Source organism: Solanum verrucosum, unplaced genomic scaffold, assembly GCF_900185275.1.
Source record: "Solanum verrucosum unplaced genomic scaffold, falcon-dt-bn FXZP01000079.1, whole genome shotgun sequence".
In the NCBI taxonomy this organism is placed as follows: domain Eukaryota; kingdom Viridiplantae; phylum Streptophyta; class Magnoliopsida; order Solanales; family Solanaceae; genus Solanum; species Solanum verrucosum.
In genome coordinates, this window is record NW_026020368.1 from 3,473,399 (window position 1) to 3,488,653 (window position 15,255).

Consider the following 15,255-nt stretch of genomic DNA (forward strand, 5'->3'; position numbering starts at 1 on the left):
TTTGGGTTATAAAGAGAGGCTCTTAGAAATGAAATAGCTGGGGAGGTAGATTTAAAATAGTGAACAGGATCGAGCTTGAGGCGGTGGAGATTTCTTCGGAAAGAAGAAAAACAAGAGAATTATTTTTAACCAGATTTGGTTTGATATAGAATGAAAAATACTGTGATAATCGAAAACACATAAACAACATAGGTTAAGAACTACAAGAGTACGGCAAGTACTATAGGAGGCACTAACAAGCCTAAACCTTCGCAAGGCAAGACAATTCTCCACCCCTGCTATTTCTCAACCCTAATATACGACCTTCACTCCTCCTTATGTAGAGTCATGTCTTCAATAATATAAAAATTTTCCATGTCATGTCTAATCACTTTTCTCAATGCACCTTCTTTGTACATGCTCAAACCATCTCAGTTTCTCTTTCTCATCTTATCCGCCACAAAAGTCACTCCCACCTTTTCCTAGATAACCTCGTTCCTAATTTTATTGCTCTTGATTTGATTCATTGCATAAAATACTAAACATTATACTATATAACAACTTAAACTTATAATTGGCTCACTACTATATAAAATTTTGCTTACAATTACACCCTTGGACAAGATAAACTTTGCAGAAATTGAAAAGGAATTACCAAAACATTGGTAACAAGTACAAATGTTTATACCATAAATTTATTTCTTCTAACTAAAACATGCTGGGAATTCAGAACTCAAATTTGATTTCATCCAAATATTTCAAATGGAGATGAACAGTTAACTTCCCCTATGTTAACCCTCTATAACTAGCTTATGTTGAAATCTGTACATCATCCCTGAATAACTGAAATGCAAATGGAGCCATAATATATACAAGCAGCTTGGAGGTAATACCAATTCCAGCTAGAGATTTGATGCATGACTCATTCAGCTATGATGCAAGACTCCGCGTATCAAGGAGAGAGCAGCAACAAAGAAAGACACCCACATAGTTCTACTTTTCGCAATAATTTCAGGTACATGCAAGGAGCATTTGTGAGGGCTACTTGGTCAATTGAAGAAAGCTCAAACATCCATGCTCTCCTTGTGACGCAATCTATGCCTACGCTGAGACCTTTTCTGGTTATAGTTACGCCTTCTAGGCGGTGAGCTAAATGTGTCAGGATGATGAATATCTTGGACACTTGCTGAAGACCTAAATATGCAGTCAAATGGGTCTTCAATTGCCTCCAGAACATCAGCTCCTGCACTCATCTACATTTATGAACAAAGACTCCAGTTAACAAATAACTTACAAAGTTGCATATTCAGCTATGGCAAAGGGTGTGTTAGGTATGGAAACAAGTTCCTTGAAAATGTTTTCTAATTTTTCCATGTTCCGCTGATCAAAATTTTTGGAAACAAGTTCCTTGAAAATGAGAAAAATGACATCCATAGTAGAAGTAAGGAAAACAAGTTCTATAAGTGGCGTTCTTCATTGATCGTTTCTTTCTCACCTCCAAGTTCCAACACACCTCATTTCACCCTCACCACTCCACGTCGTGTCCCTACCTCCACACCCCCACCTCCCACGGTATTTATCTAGATTATATACAAATGGTTTAAGGATAATATTTTGTTTATTTACATAAAGAACACAAGAAAATAAGAAATAAACCCACTTATATTTACATTTTACTTCCTACCGAACACATCCAAAGCAATGACTGAGCGGAAGGAATTTATCTCCAAGCAGGGACTTGTTAAGCTTCTCCTCCTTCCTCGTTTAGACAGTATAAAACCCCAGTGAACACTACACTGCTATTTGGGTGGGCAGCTTCCATCATTACAGCAAATTTTCACTAAATGTTACTTTTTAGTACTTTTAGTCATGTGTACGAGATTTGGTTATCTTGTCCATACTCTAATAAGTAAAATCTTGTATAACAGATGTCCGACATTCTCCAGTACTACTCTCTGACTCATATTTTAAATAACTTTGAAGGCAGTAGTTGCATACTCACATTAATTTGCCTGCGCTGTAGATTGGTCTTCCTCAGATCAGTTTTCACCGAAATGATTTTCTTATTGTAAGAGTCATCATCATATGTCATATGAGCAGAAGCAAGATCTTCCTCAAAGGAATTCCGAAAGCGCCACCTTGGTTTTGGCTGGTCTGTTGAGTCATCGTAATAAACATTTTCACAGAAAAAATGTTTGGAGACACGTTGCAATATATGCGAATCATGCTGATACTTCTTCAACATTCTATCAAGTCAAAATATACATTCAGTACATAATTAATGTTGGGGAAGAAAACAGAAGAAATTATCACAAAACACTTGAGCAAAAGAAGCTATAGGATCAGGTAAATAAAACGTTTGTACTTCTTAAAGTAATCTTTTTCCTGAACCACGAAAATGTGAAGAATCTTTTAAGCATGCGCAGTCTCTGTAACCACTCAGCTCAAATCAGACCTTCCAGCAAATTAGGAGCACTCTTAGTTGGTGATTTTCTAAATGCTGCACTTCCTTACACTTGCATACAAGTCCGGCAAACACCAAACAAATTTAAGTGACAATAACTAAACCTTAATTTGAACTATGTTGGTACTGTGTTAATTCCTTGCTTCTATTATATTCTATCTTTAGCTAAATCTGTATGGATGCTTAGAGGTTGCAAGTTTCTTCTGTGTGATTTTAATAGTCTCTTTTACCACTTCCATTTACCATAGTATTGCACCTACAGACTAGTTGATGTAAATGTCTATGTGGACATGATCAAACCATCACATGCTTAAGTCTACCAACTAGAGCGTGGACAAGATAATATGGGGATCCAATATCGGGTGAAACAAGAATTGGGTGTGCCCGACTCTGATACCAAGTTAAAGAAATGAACCTTGAGCCAAACTCAATGCCTGGTACCTAGTTAAAGAAATGGACCTTGAGCCTAACTCAACGCCAGAAGGTAACTCAAAGGGTGAGGACTGTCCAAGACCATATAAGGAAATAAAATGCATCCCACCCTTCAATGTGGGACAATTCAACAGAATCTTTTCGTTATTACTTGACAGTCTAGTTAGCTCTCAACTAATCTTTTAAAATCCGATGCACTGTCAGTGTCATCTGGTATCCTAATGCACATGCAAAGGATGAATAATTGCTTGCTATATAAGGTTGATCACGTGTCTTATCTTAAGCGGAAACCATTTTAGAGTAACAAGAGCAAAAGCAAACCGAAGAACAATAATATGGCCTACTGAAATTTACTAACCAGTCACACTAGTTGATATTGCAATTAAGTCTAAATAAATAGCGCTGGGAGATGAAGAAGTGGCATATCAAGATTAAATTCTTAACTCCAAGTTATCAAGTAATGAGGCAACTCGAAAGCTGGAAAGACTAGTTATGTTTCAAATAGGCAGCAGTACGATCTATTATGTCCTTGCCAAATGTTAGCACTATACCTTTGGTCCAAATAACCCAGCTACACATCTGCCAAGCAATTCAAACATGTTGAGGTGGCTCTCAGCACACTTAGGCTACCAGTCAGTTCCCATATTTTCAGGTGATATCTCACACTAATACTAACAATGAGCGACAAATATGACCCAGGCCAGATGATTAACCTTGCAAAATGAAGATTTGACCATATCGAACTCACAGAAGATTCAATTTTAAGTCTAATTAACATGAAAGCAATATTTTATGGGGTGAGTATTATTCAAGTAAAATACAGTGCTATGCAAGTCTTTTACTTGGATTAATCCACCATAGATCAAATAATCTCAAAGCCTAGATTCTTGTTATGTCTTGCAATTATCTTCAATTTAGCAGTTATATAACAACCCTCATAATCTTCTTCCTCTAGTTATTTCTTTAATTCTCATCATGACGCTTCCCTCGGTGATAACAAACAGGTTTCAAGTTGAACAAAAATCAAGAGGAGAGATTCTCATTCTGATGCATTGCAGAAAATCTGGAAACAAATGGTTTTTTTCCCAAGGGACAAACTTAGTATGTATACACTATATACAGAGCATAAAAGACTACTGCTTTGATGAAGTCATAAAACTAATTCATAAATTATTGAACATTGAATATAACCTATATCCAAAAGAAAATCACTAATTCTATAGCAAATTATTAAAACAACCTGAGCCTAATTTAGATGTCATACTTTGTTGGGAACAATCAGGAAAGGGTCGAACATTGTGGCCATTAAATAATAAATGGTATATTTTTAGTTTGGAGAAGTTGCCAAACCTACTAGAATCAAAAAATAGAAGTAGAGAAATTAATATTTTTATACGTAAAAAGAGATTTTATAGATGAACTTGCACTACAGAAGTAGAGCAATTGTTTTAAGATGAAGCATAAGAATACAAGTGCCAAGCTTCATCATACTAAGTCATGTATACATGAACTTGTGTAGCATTAAGGATTATAATCACACATTCAATATAAGATAGATAATACCAGGATTTGGTATAAGGTTTATACCGGTATTAGCTTAATACCAACAACCAAACATTGGATTTAATCCCAAATTTTATACTGGGATCATGACCTAATCCCGGTAACCAACCGACCCCTAAGGAGTCGCAACTCAACTAATATATTTTGCACAAATCAAAATGATTGTCATTGGTCAATAACCTACATTTCTGCCAACCCAGTTTGCAAACGAGTCCCATGCTGAGAGAGAATTTGTTCAATTTCTGAATCCACACACTTAGAAATCTCCTAATGCCATAATAGAAACCAACACCTGGAAGGAGGAAAGTTCAAAAGATTAAAGTAGCATAATTACCAAAAGAAAAGCAAAATGTTCTCTGTTTTGGTTTAAACTTTGATCTTGTGTAGCTTTGAGCTCCACATAAGCATTTTGAACAGTGTGTATCATTACAAGAATGGTAATATGCAGCTTAAGAGAGATAGCAAGTCTCCTAAATAGCAATGACTCTGAATAGCACGTAAAGGAACATGTAATAGTCCCACCTGGTCTTGGGGCCGCGGCTAATCCGGAATCACGCCACATAAAGGCCCGTTAAGGTGGAAGTGCTCCCTACATATTCAGGGTCATTGCTATTTAGGAGACTTATAAATCTCTCTTCAACTAGCAACTTAAATTTGTCATAAGCATAATTTTATCAACATCCTTTATTCAAAATGCAAGATCCCACGAGGGCAGTGAGGCAACAGAGAACTTTAAATGATATCCTTAATTTAGGCACTTCAAGTTAAGGGGTCATTTTCTTAAATGGTCACTCAAGTTGGTAAAATTACCTAGTAAAGTAACTTAACTTTTATTGTCCCAATAAAAAAAATTCAAGTTAACTATTATTCTTACAAAATAACAATGGTCTAGATATGATATCATACACTCACGCTATCAACTTGTTCAATTCATAATCTTAGTTCAAACTAACCACAATGACTACAAAGAAAGAAAAAATAAGCTTCATCACAACAAAATAAAAAATTTGACAGAAGCCAAATAAAACAGCCAGTGATCTATTTAGTTGATTTCTAAGTACGAGCTCACTAATTAGTATCAGAAAAAATTAAGTAGTAAAATTATGTTGCCAGAATAAACCCAATTCCAGAAACTTGATATCCTATACTTCCTCCATGCCAAATGAAAGAATTTCCCGATGAGGGGCACCATCAAATTATCACTGTAAATTTGGACATGAATTCTTTAAGAAACTTTAAATATACAAAATTTACATAAAAATTACTTCAAATTACTAATCTTTTAGCTTTTACACTGCATGGAGAGAATGAGCACATAGATAGTTGAAAAAGAGCAGAAACAGGAATAAAGGTCAGAAGCAAATAGAGGGTTGACTAAAGTGGCATTTCTGTCACTGTTATTTTGTAAGAGATACTGGTAAGCTGAGTGATTTTATTGAACAATAAAAAGATATGTGACTTGTAATTTCATCCACTTGAGAGTTGAGTGACCACTTAAGGAATTAAACGGATACTCAAGTTTTTTAAATATTTACTTTTAACAACAAATATGTAAAAGCAAACTTCTGAGCACTTGAACATGAGTCACTAAAAGGCATCTTAAAATACATTACTATCTACCAAGCCCACTAATACATGGACCGAAACCAGATAGTGTATCAAGGGTGACTGGCATATATGCAGAAAAGATAAAACATGAAAAACAAGCCCAGTCAATTTCTGAAAAAATTATAATGAAATTGCAAATTGAGCTTACCTGCTGTCAGGTTCATACGAACTAGGTTATTCAGCCTTCTGGTTACTGCAAAGAAACAAATTGAGAGAACTATGTTAGGTGTTTGGTCAAAAATATAAAAGCAAATAATAGAAGAGGAGAAAACAAATAATTTGTGCAAGCAGATTAGATATAATACAGAGCAACACCTAGACAAATGAGTGATTAAGGCCGGTTTTCTGACTTATCTAATAACCCTATTTCTTCTAGCTGCTGGAGCACCTCTTCTAACCATTTCCCCTTCTTTTTTTTTTTGACCATTTACCTTTTATTCTGGAACAATCTTATTAGGGTGGTATTTTACATATTTCTGCCAAATCTTCCTATTATTGCTAATACCATTTCAATGGTTTTCATCCTTTCAAACGAGAGAAGTTCGATACTTTCGAATCCAATGCATTATTTCCTCTTTCTACTCATATGTACTCTATGATCTCAGCTTCTAATAAAAAATTTCAAGAAGTGTGACTGACATGTAGAAGAGGGACCTTTTTCTTCAAAGTTAAATTCACATAAAAGCATCAATGAAACATCCCCACCCCACCCCACCCCTTTTTTTTTTCTATACTCCCTTTTCCCCATTCTATACTAGACTCATTCTATTAGGACGATCCAAAATGTTTGACAACACTCAACTAATAGTATCATTCTATATAACTTTTACCTCTTTCAAGAACTCAAATTCATTTATCTGTTCAATTTTAACCTTTGATATGATATTTTCCCTATCAAACTAATTTTTTCTCAACACTATATCCAGTCAAACACCATCATCTTGATTCCTTCTACTTTGTTTTTCTTCTCTTATCAAGGAAAACTCAACTACAAAGAAGCTTATGCTAAAAGTATTACTAGTAAAACTAACAAAAGACATTCCAATCATAATTTACTTGACAATGTAATTCTTTGGGAAATGTACCTAACCAAGTGGCAATGGAAGCACCGGTAGCACCAATGCCAAAATCTCTTACAGCATTTTGCTTCCATGAATTAAGTAGTTTAGCTTCTTCACTCGTCAGAGCTTCCTACAAATATATATCATTGCAGAAACAAATAAATATCAATAAGCAAATTAGTTAGAAAACCTAATGCACCTTGATTTAATTTCGGAAAATCGAGAGAGGGAAAAAAAAAAGAGTACAAATTACCTAATCAAATAGAAAGGGAAAAAAGGATTATTTTCCTCAAGGTTAATGCACAGTAGCAGTGGAAATTTAGGGCAAAGAAGAAAGTCCATTTGAATATTAGTACTTAAAAATGGTACCTTTCTGGAGATGAGAATTTCTTCCAGCTCGAAGAGAGCTTCCGCCATTATTCAGCTGTTTTCACTTCTGCCCCAACTCCGACTCCGACTCCGACTCCGGGATCTTGATCCGCGGAAGCGGCGAAAAAATGACGAAAATAGTCCCTTAGTATATATTTAACGGTTTGATCCTTTGAGTTTGTTAAATTTTTATATCAATCAAAAATAATTTCTCTATCCTCACAAAATTAGAGTTAAGATTGCATCAACTTCTTTCTCAAATCTCATTTGTAAAATTACACTTGGTATTAACACTTTTAGGACTCGTCTGGTACGAGAGATAAAGGGTAAACGTTCGTTTTAAGATGAGTTTATTTCATGTTTGGTTGGAATAAATTTATAAGATAACTTATTTTGGGATTTGTTATCTCGAAATTGTAGTGTTATTTTTATCGCACATTGAAGGTGAGATAACTGTTACAATAGCTAAACATTCAGAAGTTAGTTACTAATCCATTAGTTAGTTAGAAAGTCATTTTAGTCATTTCAGAATGTTAGTTAGTGCTAGTTAGTTACCTCGATTGTTGTGCTGATGAATCAGTTAGTTAGTAGATTGGATATTTTTTCTTCTTCTTGCTTTCTATATAATCTGTGGATGTATCTCACTTGTAAGATCATCCAGATTCAGATTAATAAAATTCTCTCTCGTTTCTTCCTCACTCCAGTTTCTTCTCTAAGTTCATCAATGGTGTTATGAGCTTGTATGCTCACAGTTTTCTTCAATAACAATCTTGGGATAACTAATATCAAGATAATTTGTTCCCCGACCAAACAAGTTATTAGTCTCTCTCTGATATTTTACTAAATAATGAACTGTATACGTTAGATTTGATGTGAACTATATCAAAAGAAACTAAACTATAAATATCAAGAAAGTCTCGTCAAATTTTAAAATATGCAACATCAAATATTACACTAAGAGATATTTTAAAATAGCCTAAAATAAACCTAGAAAATTTTACAAGACTCTAGAAATAAAGTAAGAATATCAGAGAAACTGCAAATATTATACCTCTAAATGCAAGTTCCCGCTAATTTCCTTTTTTTTCTTTTTTCTTTTGTGGTTTTTATCAAATCTAACCGACAAAATTTGATAATATTTGACAAAAATTAAAAGTAATATGACAACCTTAAATGACCAAAACTATTAAGTGCATACCTAAAGGACTATTTTGAACCTACTATCAAACATAAAGGACTATTTTTGTCATTTTCTTTAAAAGCGATACAGACGAATTGTGAATAGTCGAATCAACCACTAACACAATTTTTTGTTGTTCTTGAATTGGCGGGACTTCAAATTTGTGAACTCCTTTTCATTTACAAGAATGATCTAACTTTAAGGTAGGTGATTTGAACTTTAAATTTAAGAATTTATTTTTTTTAACTTCAGTTTGCTTATGAAATAAGTGTGTCAACGGTTTAAAATCACTTATTTTTAAGAACAATGAATAAATTTTTCTACAATATGATATTGCAATACGTGAGGTATATGAGTGATTGTTGAATTAACTTTTGAGTCTGTTTATTCGATGGATAACATTTCAAGTTAACAAATAATCATTTTTTACCTTAAAAGTTGACCCATAAAGTAAGTAGATCAATAGTTCAAGATCATTAATTTCCAAAGTAATTAGGTGTAATTTCCTAATTCAAAGAGAGCAAAAACAATATTAGCTCTTATTATCATTAGTGATTAGTGCTAGGAATAGGCAAAACGTGCATATTCATTAAATATCACTACATCAAAAATAATTTTTAGCAGCAAGTAATTAATAGCAATAGCTTAATTGATACTAAAAGTATATTTTTAAGGATATTTAGCAATCTTTATAGTAAATATTCCTAAAGTCTTAGCGACACTGGGTCCAGTAACAATTAATGTCATAAAGACTTTATCACTCTTTGTTCATATGTATATTTATTGCCGCTAAAAGCTGTTTTTGTTGTAGTGTATATAATTTGACATTTCTCATGGTAGCAAGAAAATATAATCATATCTTACTCTATTATTAAATATTTATATTAGCTAATTATAATATGAATTTTATACCAATTTTTGATATTATCTTATCCCATATAAGAGATGTTATAATTCTTCAATAACCTTCAGCCCTTTAATCTCTTTCATAGATCCAAAATAAAATTGTTATTTTCAGAATTACATATTATATCGTTATAGAACGACAACAAATGTGTGTCACTATTATACCTCATTGTCAATTTGATTAAAGCACTACTTTTTACAACTCACTTATTTTCTTTGTACCTAAGGAACCACAAAATATTAATGTTAGGACAATCTATATAAAAAAGAAGAACCAATCATCATGAGCCACCTTAACCTAATGTTTTGGTGGATATACTATCCTATATATGATGCACGTGAATTCATGATCTCTTTACTAAATTTAAATTTTTACAGATATTGATTTTGTTTAGCTTATATATCTCAACCCGTTTATAATTGAGTTTTGTTTTATTAATCGACTGATTGAACTCGTTGTTGATGCAAGAAATATCATATTATTAAATCAACTAATTATGTAAGTCATACTATTAATTATATGCTGAAATCATAATCATATATAGTCGTGAGTAATTAGTTGAGTCTCTTAGATCATTTTCTTGATTACTAATTGAAGTGGGTGAACTAATCCTATCTACAGCAGAAAGTGTTGTAACTTTACTTTTTTTCTATTTTTGACGCGTGCACTTGGAATTAATATTAAAAACTTCATTATCATGTGGAAAAAGTAGAAAAATACCTTTTTGTTAAAAATATACTATGATAGTTCAGTGACTTAAAGGAAAAAACAAAGCCTGAATTGGCTAAAAAAAATTCAAATTATCATTATTTTGCAAGTTGAAGAATTCTCCAAACTATCATGAACTTATATTAAAATAGTCTGTGAAGGAATATAACATGCTACGTAAATATTACACTGTAAAAGTACCTTAAAAAATTGACTTGGAGAAAATTTGAGTGAATAGGCTATTAAAATCTATTAATCAATCACTATTTAGCAAGTTTCGTATCTAAATTATATTAGGTACGGGATTCAGACCACCCCTGAACTCATTTGCTAGATGGACTAATTTTTAAGACTTTTTTCATTTGCACGTATCTCTTAACAAGTTATCTCAATCCATTCAACAGGAGATTTTTAATCTACAATGAATTATAGTCCAAAAGAATAAAAATACCCAATCATTTAAATATAAAACTCACTAAACAATACTATAATTTAAGAACTCTTTAACCTATTCACTCAAAAATAAACAACATATACTCACATTAACAAAGAGAAAATAAACAAAACTATTAACAATAGTACTCTCCACTAAAAATATTAACATTCTATATATGTACAACACAAAGATGTTACATTAAGATTTAGCCATCAAAAGGGATTGTGAGGCCTTATTCAACCTTCAAACTAATTACACCATATGTGAAACTTCTGACTGATTCAAATTCATATCATATAAAAATCTATTAAAAATAAAAGTGTATGTATATATATTAGTAATCTTTTTATATTATTAATGTTCAAATCCGATACGTTTGATAAAGAAGATACATCTCCTACGTGTTATGTACTTATTGATCTAATTGTATACTTCTTAGAAGAAGAATTTGTTGACAAATCACCTGACCTTCTTCTTAACATTTGCCTCATACCATCAGCTACATGAACAGCAGGATTATTAGACTTATATTTTCTGCAAAATGACATGTGAGCTTTTAAAGCTTCTTCCATATCAATAAAATATTGCTTCTTTTTTCCTCTATTAAATTCATCTCTAACAGCTTCTGAACATAATCCACACAGCCATTTGCCTTCAAAATTCTCCTTCACTTCACTTATGTACTCTATTGTACACTCTTCTTTCAATCCACAACAATCACACTTTGCCAATTCTATTTCCATCACTTAATTTTCTTGAGTTTTTGATAAGTAATACTTTTTTGGCTTTGTTTTTTTTATGAGATTTATTGGTACTTTTTCCTAAGTTTTTTTTTTTTGGTGTGAATGGAGAGGGGGTTTAAGAGAAGTTATATAGGGAGGGGAATTAAAGGTTCCATAATTTCCTCCCATGTTACATGGGACATATGGGTCAGTGGAAAATGAGACAATTTGGTCATTGTAGGGTCACGTGGTCCTTTAATTTCTTGCATATAATAATAAATAAACAGCAAATATTGCATTGTCATTTTCTTATATTTACTTTCGGTTGACAAAGTTATTATTATCTTTTTTTAAATTGCGCTTTTGTGATTTTAAAATTGGAAAGTTACGTTGAAATGGAAAAGTGCTATCGAAGTGTTATGTGATTAATAATGTTTATATATTAGGTGTGAATGGTCAATAAAGTTCAACATATTTACCAAATGAGTATTGTGGAAATGTAAATGTTAATGTATACGATCATATAAGATTAGATAGAATAAAAAATGATAATCAAGTTTGTGAGTTGGTTCAATTAGTAGCACCCATTAGGGATAAAATTAGAGAAGGAATTAATTTGCTTGTGATTATATGGTCATGTCGTGTGTTTATCACCAAATACACCACTTAAATATGAAATCATGGTGAGTGAAGGTATTAACAAGGAATGATCTCGATCTAAAATCACATGAAAGAGAATTATCAAAGATTCTTAAATTTTTTGGATTCATGTGGACTTCGCAAAAGATAAGACACAATTGAAAAAAAAAAACTACAGTCAAACATTTCTATAGTGACAGTGTTTGTCTATATATATACTAGTGTTTGATGTTTAGATCTCATTTAGTTGTTATAAACAAATGCACGCAAAATTAGAAAGAGTATAAATGTAAAAAAAGAAGCAAACATCAGTAGCCTTTCCTCGTGAATTTATGTCCATAACTAATGGACTTCATTTAAATATATTTTTTTCATTTCAGTTATTCGTAATTGAAATAAAATATATTTTTTTCATTTCAGTTATTCGTAATTGAAATTTGCTATGTGCATGTCAGTAATTATGATTACTATAAATATTTTAATATTTTATTTTATACGTATATATTTCTTACATAATATTTGAGTACGACTGTTATAAATGAGTAATTTTACCAAGATTATACTGCTATAATGAATGTTATTTTTGTTATAGGTAGAATGTTATAACAGAAAAGCAAAATATAAAATGAAACATTAATTCTAGAGAAAATCATATCGTTATAGTGAAATATCGATATAATAAATAATCGTTCTAATGAAGCTTGACGGTATATAATTAAAGAATAATATTATTAGATGATAATATATTTTATTTATATTTTAGCACTTTTACTTTACATCCTATACTATTGTAGGAATTATTTAGCCATTCAAAGATTTCTAAGGATCAATAATGATGTCTACATACATTATGAATTTAATATTCTAATTAATCTCTATATTGAAAAGTACAGTTGGAGAAACAATAAGATGTTTTAGTGGGACTGGGCGTGTAACTATACGAGTCTTTTTCTTATTATGAAACACATGTTTTCGTGATTGGTTTGTGTGTTTGATATATATATTTTAACACAATATATAAAATAAAAATTAACAATAATATTAGTATAACCAAAAAGTGTTTAATGAAATTTTTGGTTTACCAAAAGTTAACAATAATATCTAAGTATCAGTTAAAGCAATTAATATAAAATTAAAAGTTAAGTAAGTTGTAAAGAAAATGATTCTTCTCTAGTAAAGAAGTTTCTTAATAGAATTTTTGTTTGGTAAGATATTGTTTGGTAATGAAAATAACTTAATCATGAATTTCTACACACACTCTTCTTTTTTATGATGCCTAAAGGGGGGAAATAAGGAAGATAACAGTTTATAGGTTAAAAGATATCCTTCCGTTTCAAGTTGAATGATATGTTTTAATTTAGTATGTAGTTTAAGAAAGTAAAAAAGATTTCTAAATTTTATTATCTAATATTAAAAATTTATAAAATATACTAAAATGTCATTTAATTTTTTGGTTCTTATGCAAAAACTGAAGAGATATTTTTGAAGATGAGATACGGAAGAATGATCTTCTAAAAAGACATATGGTTATCATCAGATTCTCAAACCTAATTATCTAAAGGGTTACTATGAATGGAGGGTTAGTTCTTGTAGGTGATTAAAGCAGGGCGTAGCTGTAGCCATTCCAAGGTGTCTAGTTGGATATTATTCGGTAGAAAATTACATTATATATATGTCAAATTCTACATTTAAAGGATATATATTTAAAATTGGACACTATTGACGAAAGTTATGTCTTTGGCGCAGTGGTAAAGGGTATCCATTTGAATGAAAGAGTTTTGAATTTGAACCCAAATAGCACAATATTTTTTTTATTTTATATTGATAGCCACACACATCATTATTCTTGGACAGCCTTAGTAAAATTTCTGACTATGCTACTGATTAAAGCTTACAAACTTTACTTAGTCATGTAAATCTAGCAACTAGTACATGCTGATTAATATGGCTAAGGCTTACAATATGTTTACTGGTTGTAAATTAATCAAAATTTATAATATATATATATATATATATATATATATATATAACTTAAATAATTACTCAGAAAGAGATCAATATGGACAAGGGTTAGGACATATGTGTTCTTTGGTTTCAAGGATGTTAGACTGAGTAGACTGGTTCCTAAAATAATTAATAGTTTATATGATGAATATCCGACAAATCAAGAGGCAATTTATTCAGCCATAAATGCACCCTTTATCTGATTAAGTAAATTAAATGTGAATGAATAACCTAAGATTGATATTGTGTCTTAATTGCTAATCCTCCACGCGAACTTGAAGAATTAAAGCAATTGTCCTTGTGTATAGGCCATGTGTACAATCAGAAATCACATGAAGTATACAGATAAGAAATGGCCAAACATGTGGGGTTGTCCATGTTGTGAGGCTCATATATGATATATCATACCTCTAACGTTTTATGGTATTTGAGTGGTTACAAAATTTTAAAAGTAAACAAGACTCTACATCATATATTAATTTTTTTTTAGAAGTTATGATTTTAAATATGCTATAAATTAAATTAGCTCTGATTACAAGAGCATGCTATAAATAAAGATAAAATTAGGAAGTTCAAATTATAAAATCAATAATATGTATATTTAATGTAATTTTGTATGTAAAATTAATTTGAGGTGCAATCTTTATTTTTGTAAGGGTAAAGAGGTTGTTTATGTGGATAGACCATCGGCCCAAACAAAAGTTTTCAAAGCAAGGTTGTAAGAAAATGATAGTAAAACAACAGGGTATAAAATAAATTAAGCAACAAACAGTAATACATATTGAAGAATAAGATAAACTACATGATTACTAAATATATAATACTACTAATAAGTTAGCTCACTGCCTCTACGTAAAATGCGATAACACTTACCTATAGCTACCTACTAACTAGCTTCTACCCTAATTCTCGATCTATAGATATTTATCTATCTTTGGTTATGTCCTCAATAGGTTGAAGTACTCATGTCATATCTTGTATAATCACCTCTTCCTAATTCTTTTGTAGCATACTTCTACCTCTCCTAATTCTTGATACAACCAAACGTCTCATCACATCCTTGCTAACATATATATATATATATATATATATATATTATCCGCACACCCCCCACCTCTTCACATGTTGAAATCATCTCAGTCTAGCTTCCCTAATCATCTTGTTTGTCACAGAGGCCTTTTCC

At 31.4% G+C, this 15,255-nt stretch overlaps 1 protein-coding gene and 1 pseudogene across 1 annotated transcript; both read right to left on the reverse strand.

Moving 5' to 3' along the window:
- Positions 1 to 662: 662 nt before the first annotated feature.
- LOC125838235 (uncharacterized) lies at positions 663 to 7,587 on the reverse strand (annotated as a pseudogene).
- Positions 7,588 to 11,092: 3,505 nt separating this feature from the next.
- On the reverse strand, positions 11,093 to 11,466 carry LOC125838255 (uncharacterized). Its single transcript, XM_049517337.1, has one exon. The coding sequence runs from the start codon at positions 11,448 to 11,450 to the stop codon at positions 11,112 to 11,114; it is 339 nt and encodes a 112-aa protein (XP_049373294.1). The 5' UTR covers positions 11,451 to 11,466; the 3' UTR covers positions 11,093 to 11,111.
- Between the last annotated feature and the right edge of the window lie 3,789 nt (positions 11,467 to 15,255).